Source organism: Coccinella septempunctata, chromosome 5 (genome assembly GCF_907165205.1).
Source record: "Coccinella septempunctata chromosome 5, icCocSept1.1, whole genome shotgun sequence".
NCBI lineage: Eukaryota > Metazoa > Arthropoda > Insecta > Coleoptera > Coccinellidae > Coccinella > Coccinella septempunctata.
The window spans coordinates 31,073,625-31,088,906 of NC_058193.1; the positions used below are offsets into that span (position 1 = coordinate 31,073,625).

A 15,282-nucleotide genomic window follows, 5' to 3' on the forward strand; every position below is an offset into this window, starting at 1 on the left:
TTTTCCATATTTTCAAGTGGTTCGGTTAATAAGGTTTTCTCCATAAAAAAAACAATGCAACTCCCATGAGCGTTATCCAAGATTCGCGGACATAGACTATATTTGAAGAGCGTTCAGCGAAAATGTGGTCCAGTTCCAGAGAACCCCAGCAATTTTTGCGTTGCCTAGCAACACAGAAAGGTTCCAGGCTAATAAAAGGAGTGCTCCAAGGGCTAATCTAGCTAATCACAAGATGGAAAGATGCGAAATCTGTAAAGATCTCCATTGGCGATCCAAGTATCATAGAATTTATTCTTCGAACTCGTGGGAGATTCAACATCAAAACTTTCACTAGACGAAACCTCTCATCTCGCCCATAAACCATCGGAATTCATATTTTTCCGTTCCTACACGATCCAACCATCATCGTAAATCGAAATCAATCTCGATGACCTCGATATCACCCGAAACGAACACGTTACATTTATTACGGAAAATCAAAATGTTTCCTAAAAGAGCACGGCTCGAAGACAATCTCAATGACACAACGTTGGGTGTCACATGTTCGAAACGTTCCAAGAGATCCTTTTAAGGATTCGTACGTCACAGTTTTAAGTGGGTTGATGTTGCCTTACTGTCGAAGGCGTATATGACCCTATTATAGCAGCGAAAAGCACGTGGTTTAATTTCACGGCGTTTAATGGTAATTTGTTATTTGTTTCGTTTCGGTTTAGATACGATCGCTGGTCGGTAATCTGATCGTTGATTTCACGCAAGCGTTTTGGATAGAGCGCGGAATATTACTCTTTCGAAAATCCCGTTAGATGTATGAATACATCGGTTTTTGATCAGATCGATTTGAGACACGATTTTTGCTGTTCTGGCATTCACTGATAAAATCTTGAATCAGTTATGGCTTGTACCAATGTGCCCCGAGATGTTAAGATCTGTGTTCCAGTCAAATTGAATTTTATCCTTCGTTACACTCTTCAGTGTAGTCGATCTTAATCTGGGGTCATAGATACAGGATGACCCAGGGGTGCGTACATGGTCTATAGCTAAACTGCTCCACATGATATCGATTGAAATTTATTCTGGGAGGATTCTGCATCTCTTCATAAACTTTTTAGGGTTTTCACTCCCAATCTTTGAAACAAAATCAATTAAAAATGAAATCAACGATTTGCTCCTGCGTAAATTCTTGCACTAATTTGTCAGGAGCAAATTAACTAGAAAAAATTGTTGCCAGACAATGAACTCAAAATAAATAACGTTGAAATTATAATTCTGTAACGTTTCGGAGTCTATATCAGACTCCTTCATCAGACGAAAAATCTATTTTTTAGAAAATCTTCTGAGTTGTGGTTTTTGTTTGACATTAATTGTCAACAGAATTATAATTTCAACGTTATTTATTTTGAGTTCATTGTCAGGCAACAATTTTTTCTAGTTAATTTGCTCCTGACAAATTAGTGCAAGAATTTACGCAGGAGCAAATCGTTGATTTCATTTTTAATTGATTTTGTTTCAGAGATTGGGAGTGAAAACCCTAAAAAGTTTATGAAGAGATGCTCCACATGAGTTAGGGATATTGACTTAAATTGCAAAAACATATAGTTAAAATAAGATTTTTGGGATGAAAATTCATATTAATATGATTTCAAGTTGCAAATTATTTTCAGCCTGTAGGTCTGCAGCGTATACAGGGTGGTTAAGAAAAATCGAATAAAATAACGAAATTTTATTCCCAGAGAATTCAAGCATTTTAAGACTATCAATACAATGTATGGCCTCCACGGGCATCAATAACAGCTTGACATCTTCTTTGCATACTACACACGAGGTTGTTGAATATTTCTTGAGGAATTTGATTCCATAAACGGGGCAGATCTCAGATCATTTAAGGATTCTGGAGTAGGTTGATGATTATCTAATCTTCTTTGGAGCATATCCCATGCATGTTCTATACAATTCAAATCTGGTGAGTGCGGAGGTATTGGTAAATGTGGAATACCAAGCTCCTCGCGCGCATTCTAAACTATGGCTGCACAGTGCGGTCTAGCGTCTAGAAATTGAAAAGTTTCACCACTAGCAGCGTGAAAATTTGGCACAACATTGTCAATGACAAGTAAGGCGGTCATATTCCCAGGACAAATGTGTAGATCTGTGCGCCCGTTTTAACATATCCCGTCCCATACCATAACACTACCCCTCGGAATGGATGAACTTCTTGGACATAGAGACGATAACGGGGTATGCGTGGGATTGTCCATACCCTTATTCTTCGATAATCTGAAAATCGTCCATATCTGGATTCATCAGTGAAAAGTACACTAGGCCATTTATCGTTCCAATTGACATGTTGCCTTGCCCATTCCAGTTTTTGACGCTTATGGTCACGTGTTAATGGAACTCCTCTTTGGACGTCTAGAACCTAGATTTACCTCTCTCAAACGTCGTCTGATGGTTTCGATGGAAACTTCGACCCCATCTGCATTTTGAAGAGTATTCCGTAGCATTCTACACGTAGATGTAGGGTTTCTTCACTCCGAAACAGTGATGAAACGATCCTGAGCAGGTGTTGTTTTTCGTCGCCCACCAATCCTTGGTCTTTCCAACACGAAACCTGTCTCCCTGAACTCAATCCAAAGTCGAGATATCACACTTTGGCTGACTTGGAGCCTTTCCGCTACAACAACCTGAGTTAGGCCACCCTGTAGCATTCCGATAGCCCTATTAGCCTCAGCGTTTGTTAATTTAAGTCTTGGCATTTTCAGAAAACTCTTTTCAAATCGAAGCCGTTGATAAACTGACTTCATTTCAAAATAAGAATATCCATGAAGCATATGCAAAGAACCAAACTTCAGAAAAAAGGCGACCACATTGACGAAATGTCTCATACTGATTTTTATTGGATCGATTCAAGTTGTTATTGAGTTTTAAATGATTTTACAGCGATTTTCTCGAAGATTACATACTTTTAAAAACGATTGAATATGATATCCCTAACGCTTGTGGAGCAGATTATTTTTGGGATATGCTCATCGTCGGGCCCATTGTTTGAAAAACACTCTAGCATCTGGGATTCCCACAAGCAAAAAGCATTCCGAATGAACACAAAGACGCTATCGAAAGTGGATTTTAATTGCTACGTACGACATTTTCAGAGTTTCAATAAATTTTCAATATTTTATTACATTTCTTCATTCATTCTTTCCCAACTTGGTTGTAGTGAAGACGTTAAAGATTTTTATTGTCCTCATCCTACATTCTTCTGATTATAATGCGATTAAATCGGTTTTAAAAGCGACAAATGTGTGTCCAGTGAAGATTTTTATTCCAAGAAGAACGCTGTTAAGCAAGCCATATTTTTTTATCTGAGGTGTGTATTATTGAGGACTTTACTGCTGAAAACGAATGAATCCAAATCAAGGAATAATGACCAAACATTTCAAAAGGAAATGATGCTTACTCCTCTTAATCTCAGTGTACAGGCTATTTACATTGATGATGCGGCTTGTCACTCCCCTGGAGTGACTTCAAAAATGAGTTGGTGTTGCAGATTGCGTGAAATAACACTAGACTCCGCCAGTTTTTCAAGAATAAGACCACTTGACGACACTCAAATATTCGGTCCCTGTGTGAAACATTCGATTCGACAGTTCTCAATGCTCAATACTGATATGATACTCTTCATATTCGTATTGAATAAATTCACGAGAGTCCTCGAACCATCGAAAAAGTAACGACGCCCAGGAATGTCCAGGAATAATAATTCAAGTACCCACTCATCGGTTTCTACCTTACCGGTAACGTCATTGTTATTAGTTTCATAAAAGGAGGTACTCGCAGTCATTTATATAGGATCTTAAACTCTGGCTACCGTGTGGGAGTCCCGATCGGATCCTGCCCGAATACCACAGACCGTCAGTGTATCAAAGATGTAGGTGTTCGTTATGTACGATTCCTACGACACACTAATTAATATGTTTAACAGGCGACCGAGTGAAATGTATGCGAGTTACGTAACGAATGTTAAACGACAAGGTTGTATCAATATTACCAGATACATTTTTGTTGAGGAATTGGACTGGACAGAGCAGGCTTTCGATTTCTAGATAGATAACGAGAGTAAAAGTGTGCGGCGTATTATCTCAGAAAATTTAGGTTTGATAGTGTAGAAATGGCCTCTTTTGAGGAATGCTCAGTAGATATGAGATTTCCTGAAGGGATATTGCTGAAAAGCTACAAAAACTATTGATGCCCACCTCTGAGGGCTTTCTGTTTCCCCTAGGTTTCACACCAGCAGAGATTGGTACTAACAGTTGTGGTGGACACTGGGAAGTTAGGAAAAAAACGGATGCCACCCGGGTTTTCACACCAGCAGAGAATTGTATTACTCATTCATTCATTAATTGCTATATCCCGTTACCGAGAATAAATCTGCTAAAAGATCAAAAACAAAACTATCGGTGCTATCAAACTTATAATTTCTTAGGGCTACTTGCGATTGTGTGCCCTCCTGACTGAAGAGGCCTAACAGTGACCTACAGATCCTTCCACACTCCGGGCATGGACTATCACCAAGCAGATCTGGACGCCGCAGTATTCTTCTCGAGTCTTCATTGTAACTGTGGACCAAAGACCTCCACTGTGATCTGTCTAACGCTAGTTGTTCCCAGTCATGATTGGCATAAACTGATTTTAGGGATTGATGCAGTATATCCTCAAACCGCTTATACTGGCCTCCTGGTTTCCGGGCTCCCTCTGTGAATTCGCCATACAGAGCTATTTTGGGGAGTCTTGTGTCTTGGATCCTCAGAATGTCGGCCACATTCTCCATATAAGTCGGGCTCTCGTTACTTGAGTCTCAATTGTCATACAACTCGCGCTCTGCAAGACTTCTGCATCTAAAACTTTGTGGAACCATCTGATGTGTATTATTTCTCTTAGATGACGTTGTTGCGTTTGTTCAAGCTGTAGGGCGTCCAGATTTCGCTTCCGTAAAGAAGCGTTGGGAGGACGACTGCTTTGTAAACAGCTGTCTTGGTCTTCAGATTGAGGTTGTGATTTTGAAACACTCTGTCCTTAAGCTTCCAGAATGCCCGTGATGCCGAATTGATACAGTTGGGTATTTCCTTGTCCAGGTTAGCCCAAGTATTTGAACTGCTCGACCTGTTCTAGAGTTTCATCCTCCAGGCTGATATCTGTTCGAAGGCTTTCTGGCGGACTTACCAGGATTTTGGTTTTGTCGATATTGTGTCTAAGGCCTTAAGCTTCGTATATATGTTCATATGTGTCCAACATGATCTGCAGATCCTCTGAGCTGCTAGAGATGAGTGCGCAGTCGTCTGCAAGTTCCGTGATAAACTTTGTAAGGGTTTTTGCGCTGAGCTCTGAGGCGCCTCAGGTTGAACAGGCCTCCATCAAATCTGAATCTTCATCCAACATTCTTACATGAGATAATAAAAGTGATGAAACGTCTTTGGCAGACATAAGTTAGTGTGATAATTCTTTCGAATGGCGACATGAAAAAAATCAATTCGAGAATTGATACTTTTTCGAACTTTTACGTAGCCAGCGACTGGAGTCCCTAATGAAAGATACATACGTTCCCACAGTAGTACCAACTGCCCCAACACACGGCGAATTTTAAATACCCGATGCCGCGACAGCGTCAAATCGATGGCGATTCGATTGCCCAATTACGTTCGTCGCACGTTTAGCGATTCCACTTTTATTTTTCAACTCCTGGAACTTATGATACTTTACAATTAGCCGACCTTATGAGGCAGCCGAGCCGTTTCTTTATTTCCAGAAGATAATACGATACGTCCCTTGACGGAATAGCTAAAAAACGAGTTTTTCTACTGATCGCTCAGTTTTACTAGGAGAACGTCCTTCGCGGACGCGGAGATCAGGGGCGTACTCGCGATTATTCCCGACGTATCACCGTCTTAAGAAGCAGAAAGCTTTCCTGCACAGTTCAATACATTCGAAAAAACTCATACGAAGAAATGTAAAAAGAGGATTTTAGGTTTAATATGGAGTATCTTCTCTGGTAAAATATCAATTGAAGACAGGTCTTTACACTCAGAAAATGTCAAAAACATTGTCAAAACTCACCTTCTGCCACAAAGGCTGTAGGATAGCATCTCTCCATTAGAACTGAAAAATAAAAACAAAATTCATTATTCACTGTTTTTTTTTCAAGTCTGAAAACAAAAATTCTTCAACTGATCCAGAAAACATAGACTTTGATATTTGAAAAATAAATCTCAAAATTTTGAGTTACATATGTCCTGATAATCTGCGAATTGTCTGTGCTATCTTAAAGGGCTATTGGAAATAAAAGAGTCCACAAATTTTCATCAAAATGGGACTACTTATTCTAGAGTTATGGATATCGAAAATTCAAGCCGAAATCCATAAATCACCCTGTATCTCCGAATCTAATGACCATTGAGCTCATTCACCATTAGGCTATGGCAACCACTACCTGTAAATTATGGAGGGAAACACCGAGATTTTAATGTCTCTTAAATTTCTACCCATTTGTATTGGAAATGTAAATGAACAGCAACTCTGATTTCAATATTCGTTAGTTCAGACGGGAATCACTATGCTTCTAAAAATACCGTCTTCTTTGAGAGCTTGCCAACTTGTATGATTCATTCAGGAGATGCTTAGTATCGCGCTTCTTTCAACCTTCAGGTGCTAGCTATCTGTGTATACAATAATTCTATGAACCTATAGTATCATCTCCTAAAAAAAGCATTACCAATTGAGCCTTTCATTCTGTCAAAGAGTTCCTAAGATTGCTTTAGGTGCTATATGTAAATCCTTCATGTCCACAAAAAAGATAAAACTTCACATCTGCCCAATTATGGGAATAAATTTTACATGAAACAATTCCATTTCAAATACCTTGCTTCTTCTGCTAATGCTTCTTTTAGAGAAATGAATAAATCGTTATAGCTCAATTGAATATCAATAATTTCTCAAACCAATATTCAGTGATGGTGATGATTCCACATATCAATTATCCCGATTATCCGAATATGCCGCATCACGATCGAACACAATGCTTATTGGACGTAAGAGCATCTCAAAGGAGCCATCAAAACATATACACACGTTATAGTTCTCCTCACGACCTACAAGCCGGGTTTGTTAGGCGTTCGGTTTATAATAGGCCAGAACCATTTGACCCACTTCTCTGTTTACCTATTTTATGACACCTTGTTAGCCAAATAAGGGAGATTCATTTGGATACATTGTTGGCTTTATGAAAAGGAAACCGTCGATATGACTATATATCTGTGCCCTTCACAGCAAGGGATCGAAACTTATAGAATGATTAATCTTGTCATCAATTCCCTTGATGCAATATTCTCCAAACACAATATCAGAATTAGGTACATCATAAACTCTTCACCTAATATTTCCTTCTCAATTTTTCATAAGTGAATATATGAATAAACGAGTATATTTTTCACATACCTATGCATCAAATTATTGCCTCATTTTCTCAATAAACTACGTATTATAAAAATTGAGACAATTTGACGTTATTTTTGTTTTTCAGGATCTTGATTGGTGCTCCTGAAGGTCAATCGAGGTATCAACCAGTAAGAACTGGAGGAGTTGTTTACAGATGTCCTATCGATAGAGACGAGAGCTGTGAAGAGATACCGTTCGATACAAAGGGTGAGAAACTATGATTTAATTATTTCTAGCTACCTATAAGAGCAATACTCGACAATGTACAAGGGCTTGTCTGTGCGTGCATCACTGAGGCTATAAGAACGTGCTCAACTAGAACTCTTGAAGTCATCACAGATCTCACTCCTTTACATCACATCAGTGATAGATAGGGTAGCCAATGAGGCCATCCTCAGAATATCTAGGGAAGCTATGGGTAATGAGAGAATTAAAAGTCAGGGAGCCTGAGTTTCTCTAAACAAGCACATCTCATCAGCGAACCTACCTTAAGCATTGAGAAGAACTTTAACACGATGCTTTTTGAAAGGGAAGAATGGAACAAGGAATACACTATCCAAAACTTCAAAGTTAATACTATTGAATGGTATGCTGACGGTTCAAAAACCATGACAGGGGCTGGCGCTGGAATATACAGGTCAAGAACCAAGTGACACTTGGTCACAGGGTGGGCAAAATTGGTGATACCTGAACTACAACTTTTTCAACCCAACGAGATGAAGGAAAATGCATGGCACATTACAAACAAAGCTAGTGGAATGCAGTTGATGGCATTATAAGTTTCTCGAAAAAATACTAACGTAATGTGTGATTTATTTTCCTCTATACCTAGACCGTTTGTTAGCTGAATTATCGCGAAGCAGTGGGAAAAAACTCATCTCCTGGTTCGACCATGTGGTTTCGTTTAGGATATTCTCTCGTTCGATATTTACGTGGTAATGAAAATGGAAACTTAGGACTGCCGAATTGTTCTCATTATTTTTTGGTAACTTAGACGATTTTATGAAATGGTTCATTTCAGTAATTTCTATACCAACTCACAGAAGAGTCTTAGGACACAAATGTAAAAAATAGAATAATACTTCAAAATATCACCAATAAAATTTGTCTAAATTATTCACGAATTTTTTCACAATGGGCATCACAATCTACTTGTTCGAACATTCCAACAATCGTCGTAAAAATGGAATGAAATGGGGAAACATCATAGCACTTTTTCAACATAATTAACTAACATAAGCACTTGGAACATAAGCATCGTTCCGTCAAAGAGTTGAAGAAATGCATCAGCTAATCCTTGTTGAGCAACTTGGAGAATAGATCTCCAAACCCCTACGACCTATGAAGAATGGCTTCCTCTCGGTTTCGCAATTCGAAAATATCGAAATATACACGGATCCGATGTCGGATTACAATGGTGGGTCGTCGAATAAACAACTTTCTTCTCTGGATGAGTGGGCGTAGGTATATAAGCTCCGTAAGTTTTAAAATTAGATTTATCGGCAATAACCCGAAAATAAGCCTAGGTGGATGTGGCTCATTTCGAACAGGCTGTTCTTTCCCGATTTCTTGCTCGCTGCCGAAAAGCGAAATTGACGCTTTTCGTTGACCTTTAAGACAACGACGGTTCGCGATTTATTTTTGGACGTTAGTCATGATATTTAAAGGTGTGTCCTTCCTCGAACAATTGTTCGGGTTTGATTGATGGGCGATATTAAACAACCTACGAACTTTCAGAAGAAATCTAAGTATCTATAATAATATTACGTTTGTAAGATTACTATACCGGGTGTTTTCAGAAGTGAGGCTTTTTTTCGACAGAAGGTAGAACTCATCAAAATAAGTCGTTTAACCCAAAATTGTCTTTATTAAATATCCAAGATGGCTGAGATATAACCGCTAGAAATTCGACAAAATTTCTTCGAATTTCAAGTACGGGACTGTGGAAGGTGACGCTGGCATCGCAAAAACGAAACAAAACATAAACATATGGCTGGACAATGAATGGTTCAGTACCAAGTTCATCGGATTAGATGAATCAGGTCACTTTCGAGAGAATCATAATTGTTGTATCGTGCAATTTAGGATGAAAAAATGTAGGAAATAGAGGCAGTTTCTTGAAACTAGAAATTTTGTCGAATTTCTAGCTGTTGTATCTCAGCCATCTTGGATATTTAATATAGACAATTTTTGGTCAAACGACTCATTTTGATGAGTTCTACCTTCTGTTACTGCTTCTGTAACTATTTCAAGGACTCAATAAAAATTCGCAAACCATAGTATTCATGTAGAGGGTCAAGTCATCTTTCAATTGAGGTATAACTTACCCCCTATTCCCTATTAAGAATTTAGAGGTAATAGCTCCTACACCTAGGGTTGAGTAAATTTCGGCTTACAATTCTTCTCGAAATATGTCGCCTTGCGAATATAAATTGACCTGTTCCGGCATTTTCTCTGAAATCATCCTTGTCGTGACATAATTGGACTGGTGAGTTTTCAAATTGTCACCCTGTATATCATGGATAATCTCTCTAAGACCCGTTTGCACCAAACGCACTTAGTGTTAAGTGTCCCTTAAAATGAACCCTTAACTTAAATTACGTTGCACCCACTGTTAAGTGACATTTAAATGGCTAAAGCTAGCCTTAAATTTAAGCGCTCCTGTAATGACCACTTAGGTATTTAAGGGCGGGATTCTAACCTAAAATTATTTGTTGAACTCATAAACTGGCTGCAGAACTGCAGTGGTTTTTCTAATAACGTCAAGTATCTTTTATTTGACAATCCATTTCATTATCAATAATAATGCTAATTCAGCAATAAAAAGTTGTCACTCTTCGATAATAATATAATAGTTTACTTGACACTGACTGACAGGACAATTAAGTTAGGTTAATGAAATGACAACGATCATCGGCAACCGGCCAACCAATGAAAAGGCTTTATTGGGCTAGAATGAAGTTACACCAAAATAAAAAACTGAAATATAACTAGATATGAAAACTTAAGGGCCTCTTACATAAGATTCTGTTAAGCCACAGTCGTGCAACTGGGAATAAAATTAAGCGTCCGTTAACTTTAAACGACACTTAGTTAAGTACTTGTTTTGGGGGATTGGTGCAAACGGGCCTAAGTACAATGTCATCCAAAATTCAAACGCTCAGTATCCCAACTCGTTTAGAATTTATATAAATAAATGAAAAAAGTCATGTTCAACAGCCTGGATCACCGAAGGGATTTTTCTTATTTTAACTATCACTTCCCAAAGTTAGACCTGGACTTTTCAACCACCCTGAATTGAGAGTTTTTATTTTCGTTTACCGTTTCACGCCAAAACCTTCTGTGTTTACCTTAAGGCTTTGATATGTAGTCTTCTTAATGAATAAAGTTCAAGATGAAATCCGCCATAACTTAAGACGTAGATCGTTTCCTCCAGGAGAAAAATCCCTCGATTCCGTGTCGATATATCATTGACGGGGGTAATGAATCGTCGGGCGGCCCGTGAAAAGTCGTTCATAAATCCGCTTTTAATCGCCCCTACAAGTATTACGACCAACATTAATTTCCAAACGTGATTAATTCGACTTAATGCTGTTACGCTACCACGAAGGGGATTTATTAGCGATTTTTCGCCGTATTTTTATGGGCACCGATGGTGGTATAGTCGTCCTTTTATGGTTGCACTTCGATTTTGACGCATGACACGGTCGAATTTTCGACCGTTACGTCGAAATGAGGACGGCAAACTTATTTCGGGCACGCTGGTCTTGCCCCCGAACATTTTTCTTCGGTTTTCACTGTCTAGGTATACTCCATTCACATTTATTTTAGCCGTCGGTTGTCCATGAAACAATTTTCTCAAGTTTTTGTAACTAGGACGGAGTAAGGTTGGCACTCATGAAATGTCGTTGATGTCATAACGCCGTTGCCATAACTACTATCAATTTTTCTTACGAAAACGCCGAAAGTGATTGAAAAAAAGAGACAGGGTTTCAGGAAGTGCTATTTAGAATTCAGGTCCGCTCGTTCAAATAGTTATACCCTGATATTCTAAAATCCACAATACGTCAGACGGTAGCGAACATATTCAATGTAAGAGAATTTATATAATGTTTCATCTGAATCTAAACGACTTATATTTCAGCTGAATATTTCCACAATCAGAAAGATTGTGAATGAAGAGGATGACGAAGAATTTCCTTCTATTGGGAGACCCAAAAAAGTGGTGGCATTTGAGAATTTTATGTTTGAGTGAATTAGTGCGAAAAGTTTACTACAGGATTTTCGATGAATGTCATCGTTGAATAAGTTCCCTAAAATACATTATAAATGTCTCAAGGAACAAATAAATAGATACCTAGTTATTATTATTATATCGATGTATTAAGATGAATAGCCACAAATACGCACCAGTTGTCCTATTACTTGTTTATTCATGTGAAATATTTTTTCAAAGGTAAAGTTCATCTTGACTTGAATCTTCCTTTAATGCCTTTTACATATATTGATGCAAGATGTTCTTTATTGAAGGATTTAACATTCTTGTAATTATCTGTTAATTCCTTCGGGAGATACCCATTCCCAACCACTGCATCATATGCATTTCATCTTCGGGCTAATATTTTTGAAATCTACAACTGATGTAACGTATTCAAACTTTAGCCAAAGAAGATAACGAACATTTACTCTCCTCAAGCTAGTGCATATTATGATATTATACTGATCTCTTGTATTTTCCATGCAAATAACTGAATTTGGTATGCCTTCAATCAGTTTGTATAAACTTCAATTATATTCTTCACACATTTTCGAAGAGATTCGACTTTGTGATAAAATACGTAATAAAAGAAACTTTTACGTAGAACGGGCAACATAGCGTTGATTTAAAACCCAAAAATGTTTCGACAAGCGTCATAACCCCACATTTTCGTACTAAAGAGAGTGAATTCTGTCAAATTTCCATGGCCAACCGAGTGCTAAAATAAAAGTGAATGGAGTATACTTGGAAGTTGGTAGATTTTTCGGATAAACTGTCCGCTCATGAAGGCTGATCGTCGTGTTCGCGATTCGAGAATGATTGAGTGCATAATTGGTAATTATTCGATCTAGCTGGTATTCGAAAAGGCCCAGGTGGAGACGACGTAGAGGCCACACAGGTTTTCCTTAATTAGGAAGCACGATACGCTCCTCAATACCGACGACGGGTTCGATTGAATCGAAGGAATTAACATAGATGCTTTAAACAGCGGAAACGTGTGTGGAGATACTGTGGATCAATTAAAGGAACCAATCGCGAACCGTTTATAATGGCATCCAAAGGTGACAGATACGAGTTTATCTGTTTTAATTGCAACCTTAATTCCATCGTTTTGTTCTCGAGCGTTTCAGCTCATAGAGAAAAAGGAGATTCAACTGACTTTCTATCAATAATAAGTGTTATGGAAAACAGAACACTCAGTATCATTGAATTTATTACAATCTATTTTTTAAATATACAGGTTGCGCCATGGGGCAGCGGTCGATTACTTTAATTCTATTAACAGCATTTGCCATTTACATCCAGGAAATTCAGGACCCCTTGCGTTAATTACAGCTCGGCAACGACGGTTCATACTCAAAATGAGTGATCTTAAAATGTTCTGATCTAATCCTTCCCAGATTTCTCCGAGTTGGATTCCTAAGTCATTAAGAGTAGCTGGATGATTTTGTGAACTTCTCAGCCTTCTATTGATGTTGTCCCAAACCTGCTCAATCGGATTGAGATCTGGACTTCTTGCTGGCCATTCCATTCGAGAGACCTCAACCTCTTCAAGGTACTCCTGAACGATGCGCGCACGATGGGGTCTGGCATTATCGTCCATAAAAATGAAATTTTCACCAATGCTCTTCAAAAATGTTCCTTATATATACTTATCAGCATTCATAGCTCCATTATCAACGACCACTAGGTCTGTGCGAGCAGTCGAAGATATTCCACCCCATACCATAATCGATCCTCCCCCGAAACCAGTAGTATTCAGGAAATTGCACTGAGCATATCTTTCATGTGGACGTCTGTATACAAGGGAACGTCGATCACAATGGTAGAGGCAGAATCTAGACTCATCTGTGAAGAGACTTCTTTCCCAATCGGCCTCTTCCCAATGGATATGCTCTCTCGCAAAATCCAAACGCGCCCTACGATGGGCTGGGGTAAGAGCTGGGCCTCTTGCCGCGACACGAGGCCTCAAATCATATTCTCTGAGGCGATTTCTTATTGTCTGAGTGCTAATTTGCACATCATGAGTTTGCTCAAGCTGAATTTGAAGGAGGCGAGCGGTTGCAAACCGTTGTCTCAACGAAGAAACTCTCAAGTAACGTTCTTGAATGGCAGTTGTTACCCGTGGTCTACCCTGTCCTGGTCTTTGGACATTCATACCTGTCTCCCTGAATCGCTGCAACATTCTGGAAACACTTGTATGGGAAACTCTAAACCTTTCTGCAATTCTTGTGTATGTCCACCCTTCTTCTCGCAAAACTACCGTTTGGGCACGTTCCTCTTGGGTCAAATTGCGTGTTTCGCGTTGCATAGCGATCGAGTGTAGAAAATCAAACGAAAGAAAAACTATTGATCACTAGAATTGATCGAGAACAACTGATTTCAGAATGGAGCCAATACATTCAAAATCTGATAATATCATCTTTATTTATTCCTACTGGGAAAAAACATCTGTATTGAAGAAAACCGTTGAAAGTGGATAACATATGCATGCATAATTCTGATAACAATAATTATCATTGGAACACCTTCAGTTGTAGAATAAATTTGAGATTCCCATAATGTGCGTTAATTTTTTTGCGCAGTGTATTACTAAATACATGTATGTACTATAACACATGTATGACACAAGTACAACTGAATTGAAACACCCAAAACATAGATTGACTTCAATTGAGCGCGATGCTGAGTATTAACTGCTGCATAAAGTTTTCAATAAACTGCTAGCCCACATAAGTGCAGAGAAGACCTTGAACAGCTTCAAGAAGCAGATCTTACAACAGTTACTGAAAATAGAACCATATTCAATGAAAGAGTTCGTTTCAAATATTTGATCTTCGACCCTGTTTCATTTCGAGTTTTGTGTAAGCTATCTCTATTTGAAATAAAGACTATAACTTTAGGAGCCAAGCAGCGTCGATTGAGTTCAATATCTGGATGGTTGACCGCCCTAGTAATGAATTAGAACAAACGCCCAAAACTTCCGACTTCACGCCTACTCTATCTCCTAGAGTTTTTCTTCTTCTTTCCGTGTCATCCATTTCCTCGTGTTTTTCTCGATTCGATTCGAGAGAGCGACACGTCTCTCCCACAGTTAATCGTGCGATTCGGAAACGAACGAAACGTCGACACGTAGAGATTCCCCGGGAACAATCCTCGCGGTCACGAAGTCCCGCCATTTTTCCGCCCAGTTCGGCACTAACAAGAACAAATAATGACGACCGGCGGTATTATCGATATTGCGATTGCATTAATCGATGCACACGATCGGGCAACGACGAAGTCGCTCACCACGACCCCGCGATTGTCGGGACCGATGATGTCGCAACTCATCTTCCGACCGACTGCGGAATTAATATGTACCGGGTCACCAATTGCGACCGGCCGCGTACAGATCTGTACGATACCACCGGCGATATATTGCCGCATTATGAGGTTGTCGAAAGGTCCTGAAGAAGCCTCTCACATGACGTTCGTGGCTTCCCGTATTCGGCCTGGAAATGACGACAGATCGGTAGCGAAACGTGGGCAGTATCGATCAC

General features: G+C 39.0%; 1 protein-coding gene across 3 annotated transcripts in view; it reads left to right on the forward strand.

The window, feature by feature from the left end:
- The window catches only part of LOC123313036 (integrin alpha-PS2), a 103,695-nt gene that overhangs the window by 19,154 nt on the left and 69,259 nt on the right, over positions 1-15,282 (forward strand). For all 3 annotated transcript variants that reach the window (XM_044897707.1, XM_044897708.1, XM_044897709.1), the window contains exon 2: positions 7,568-7,689. In XM_044897707.1, the coding sequence (XP_044753642.1) occupies positions 7,568-7,689 (122 nt within the window). The remainder of the gene's footprint in view (positions 1-7,567; positions 7,690-15,282) is intronic.